Source organism: Saccostrea cucullata, unplaced genomic scaffold, assembly GCF_032062105.1.
Source record: "Saccostrea cucullata isolate Sc308-1 unplaced genomic scaffold, CSIRO_AGI_Scuc_v1 ctg3912, whole genome shotgun sequence".
Classification (NCBI taxonomy): domain Eukaryota; kingdom Metazoa; phylum Mollusca; class Bivalvia; order Ostreida; family Ostreidae; genus Saccostrea; species Saccostrea cuccullata.
In genome coordinates, this window is record NW_026931858.1 from 44131 (window position 1) to 48342 (window position 4212).

At 32.9% G+C, this 4212-nt stretch overlaps 1 protein-coding gene across 1 annotated transcript; it reads left to right on the top strand.

The window, feature by feature from the left end:
- Positions 1–967: 967 nt before the first annotated feature.
- Positions 968–1582, top strand: LOC134233735 (uncharacterized). Its single transcript, XM_062715730.1, has one exon. The coding sequence runs from the start codon at positions 968–970 to the stop codon at positions 1580–1582; it is 615 nt and encodes a 204-aa protein (XP_062571714.1).
- Positions 1583–4212: the final 2630 nt, after the last annotated feature.

The window sequence follows — 4212 nt, forward strand, 5'->3', positions numbered from 1 at the left end:
AGTATTTTTCCTAGGGGGTTTGACTTCCACAATAAGTTTTAAGTAGTTTTGATAATTCTAAATATGCAGGTCACGCCATTATGGAATGATATCAACAAAATCAAATATTTAACAAAATTCAACGTTCAATGAGAAATCATATGACTGTCATATCTGCCGGCGTTGCACCAGGACAAGGACTAATAAGTGTGGTATTCTGTTTCTCAACAGTTTGTTTATTAACATTAGCCCATGTGATTGCATTTATCTCCATCTAGCTAGTAAACAAAGTACAGATAACTTTTACGTGCTCGACTTAGTCAAACTACTACATCCAGAAATATTTGGATAAAAGTTTCTGTAGGCCATGAACATATATTGTAAGTATTAAAGAATACCATGTCCATTATTTATCTAAAGCTTATCACTTTATATAATATATAACATTATATAACAATGAAATTATGCTATATTATGTATCTCTTTCGTAAAAATCTTTATACCGGTATTTATGGAAACTTTTTACGTACTGTGAGAGATCATTTGTGGGATTTTAAGATCCAATTGTATATTTTTTTTTCTTTATGGAATAAAAATTTATTAAATCAAATGATACAAAATTTTATATTTCCAGTACTTACTTAAACCGATGTCAAAGATTTACTAGTAAACTATTTGATGTTTGACTATTAATCAATAGTCTTCTTAAAAATAAAAAAAAAAGCTTTTGGTATTATTTTAATAAAGTTATTCACTGCGAAGATGAGAAATCCATATTACTATATAGAAACATCATGATTTTCAGATGTCATCATGTAAAGCAGCTTGCACTGTCCAGCTCTTTTTAGAGTGTGGCATTGAAGAATGTGATAGAAAATGTGAGTTTTATTGCAACCCTTGTCATCAAAAATTGTGCACACAATGCAGAGATGAACATATGAAAAGTCCAGAAAACAATAACCATGAGGTGGTCCTCTACCAGCAACAGATGACAGAAGACAGAGAGAAACAAACACAGCCTCTATCAGTCATCAAGGTGAGGGACTTCAATGTACCAGATCTCCTTGGCATAATACATATAACATCATATCAATCAGACAGACTCTGGATCAGTGACAAATATGGCAATCTTGTCCAAACAGATCTAATGGGAAATGTGATACAGAAGATAAAAACCAGCGGTGGATCTCATGGTCACCACACAGTGACACAGAATGGGGATCTTATCTTTACAGACATAGTCAATAAAGTTATCAATAGGATAACACAGGATAATAATATAACTGAATTCATAAAACCAAGAGTATGGGTCCCACTCAGCATACACTCCTCCCACATCAACGGGGACTTACTGGTGGGGATGACTGGTTATAGAGAGGCTAGAGTCACCAGGTACAACAAGACAGGAAAAGAAATAGAGAACATACAAAGAGATAACAGGGGGCGAAAACTATATACTAAACCACACTACATCACAGAAAACATCAATGGAGATATCTGTACATCAGACTATACTAAGGGAGTAGTGGTGGTGAATAAATCAGGACAACACAGGTTCTCCTGGTCAGAAATCAAAGTTCCGTTCCTATGGAATCTGTATTGATGTCTTCGGTCACATCCTGGTGTGTGATTATCACACTAACTCTGTTCACCTCCTTGATCAGGACGGTCAGTTCTTGTCTCTATTACTCACACACGAACAAGGGATATACGGTCCCTATAGTGTTTGTGCAGATGAAGAGAAAAATCTTTATGTTGGACAACTACAGGGCACACTGACCGTGTTTAAGTTTCTCCAGTGAGAAAAAAAATTGCCTTTTTCATTATAGGCTCAAAATTCGCTCTTGTGAACATATTCGGGGACAAATTGGAAAATATTTAGATGTGATTTTTTGAATATTTTCTTCGTTTGTATATCATTTTTAGGTTCTAAAAAGGATATAAAATGGCATTAGAAGATAGTCAATTATAAAATAAAGATTCTATTTAAGATTAAAATTTATGAAACGTAACACTGACAGACAGATAACGTAACATGACAGACAAATAATGTATGCCCGACGGACATATAACGTAACATGACAGACATATAACGTAACATGACGGACATATAACGTAACATGACAGACATATAACGTAACATGACGGACATGTAATATAACATGACAGACATATAACGTAACATGACGGACATATAACGTAACATGACAGACATATAACGTAACATTGACGGACATATAATGTAACATGACGGACATATAACGTAACATGACGGACATTCAACATAACTATTAACAAATAGCGTAATTCGAGCTGAATTATCTCGTACTAGCACTGCAGACAGGTAAAATATCTCATCAAATGTCTACTGTGACATGATAGAAACTCTTGCCAATGTATGCAATAACATATGCTGGTGTCCTGGTACCTTTCTAAAACAAATAAGGCTCATTCTTGTTTTCTTTTTTCTCAATATTAAACCACCCAACAGTATGTATATAAATATTGTAATAAAAAGAATTTGCCCTAAGTATTTATTTCCTGAATAGGACTATTTTACCAGCAAGACTTCTACCTTTTGAGTTCTTTTTTAACTATTCTGCCCCCAAAAAAGAGAAAAGCAATTTGAATGATGTGAATTTTATTTTATTAACTTTTCATCAGCATAAAAAAATCATTAAAACTTTATCTTTTTGTTTTAGGTTGAAATTTTACCATATGTCACTTCATAACCAACTTTATAAAATTGTGGTGCAAGAGATAATTTCTTCTTGTTTTGAAGAATCCAATTTGAAGTGGAGAAGGGTTTGATCCCCAAAATGGAGACAACTGAACACGTTGTCAAAGAATATTGTCAGTCTCAGAGATGTGGATCTGTAAAATAAAAATATAAAATTAAATATTTCTCTCCAGAATGTGTTATAGATTTAATAATAGTCACAGTGTCCGGCAATAAATGTTTCTTTAAAAGACAGAAACGCTTGTGTTGTAGGTTTTTAAGAGGGAAAGAGACGGAGAGTATATTTTTTCTTATTTATCTATTTAGATTTGACATATCTATTTATCTTGTATATGTTACATATTTATTTGCTAAACGTAATTAAAAAATATTTTCTGTAAATGTTTCTATAAAATTGATTTCTTGGGAATGATGAATATTAACATGAATTACCATAAAAGTCATAAAATGTTCTTCTGCCTTGCTTCTTTACAGTAGGAGCACTGATCAGGCCTTTGACATCATTCTTCTCTATTTCGTGGGACACATCTAGCTTTATCCATAAGAAGTCTTTCTTTCTTTTAAAAAACTGGACACAGGGCCAGTCAACCACCTAGAAATAAAAACATGACAGAATAAGATTTTTGAAATTAACTACAAGTACATAGACATCTGCTACATTCAGATTAAAGACAAGCTTACAGATCTGTCAGAAATAAAATTTGGGATCAAAATTCTATAGTAGTTTATGAAAAGATGTAATACTGGTAGGTTAGATGAAGAAGAAAAGAAAAAATATAAACAACTGAAATAAACTCCATGGCTTAAAATGAATGATGTGGTTAGTTTAAAATAAAACCAAAAACTAAGCAATTTTAAATGTTTAACATCAAAGTAAACTAATGCCCTTACAACAGCTGGCAAGTATCCACACCCATAAATGACTTTTATGAATTGTCCGCTATCGAAATATCTACTTTAAGAAATTAAATTGGAATGAAATTCAATTGCATAAACAGTTGTGTCCTGTGAAAGGTTAAATTACAATCAATCATAGAGAGTTAACGTTAGAAGAAAGGAAGGGTTTTTACATTTCACCAAATGTTAAATGAGTTTTACAAAAATTATTATTCACAGAGAGTTAAATGAGGAAAAAATTCTTCAAGAAACTAAAGTCATATTTATCCAATACATACCTGGCATTTTTGGGGTTTTTGATTGAAGTGTGCTGTTCTGGTGTGTTACCAATGTTCTTGTCAATGTCCTTGTCAGACATTCCCTCTGGATTCTGGTCCGTTCTGGGAGTTAGGTCCTGGTCAGAACTGGTACAATAGGTTTGGTCAGACATGGACACCATATCTTTCTCACATGTTATAACTTGATTTTGATCTTGAAACTTAGGTTTCTCTTGGTCAATCACGGTATCTGATGTGTGCTTTTCAAGTGTGTTTCTAATGTTTTTGTCATCTGACATTCCCTCCTGATTCTCATCTTTTCTGGAAATTATGTCCTGA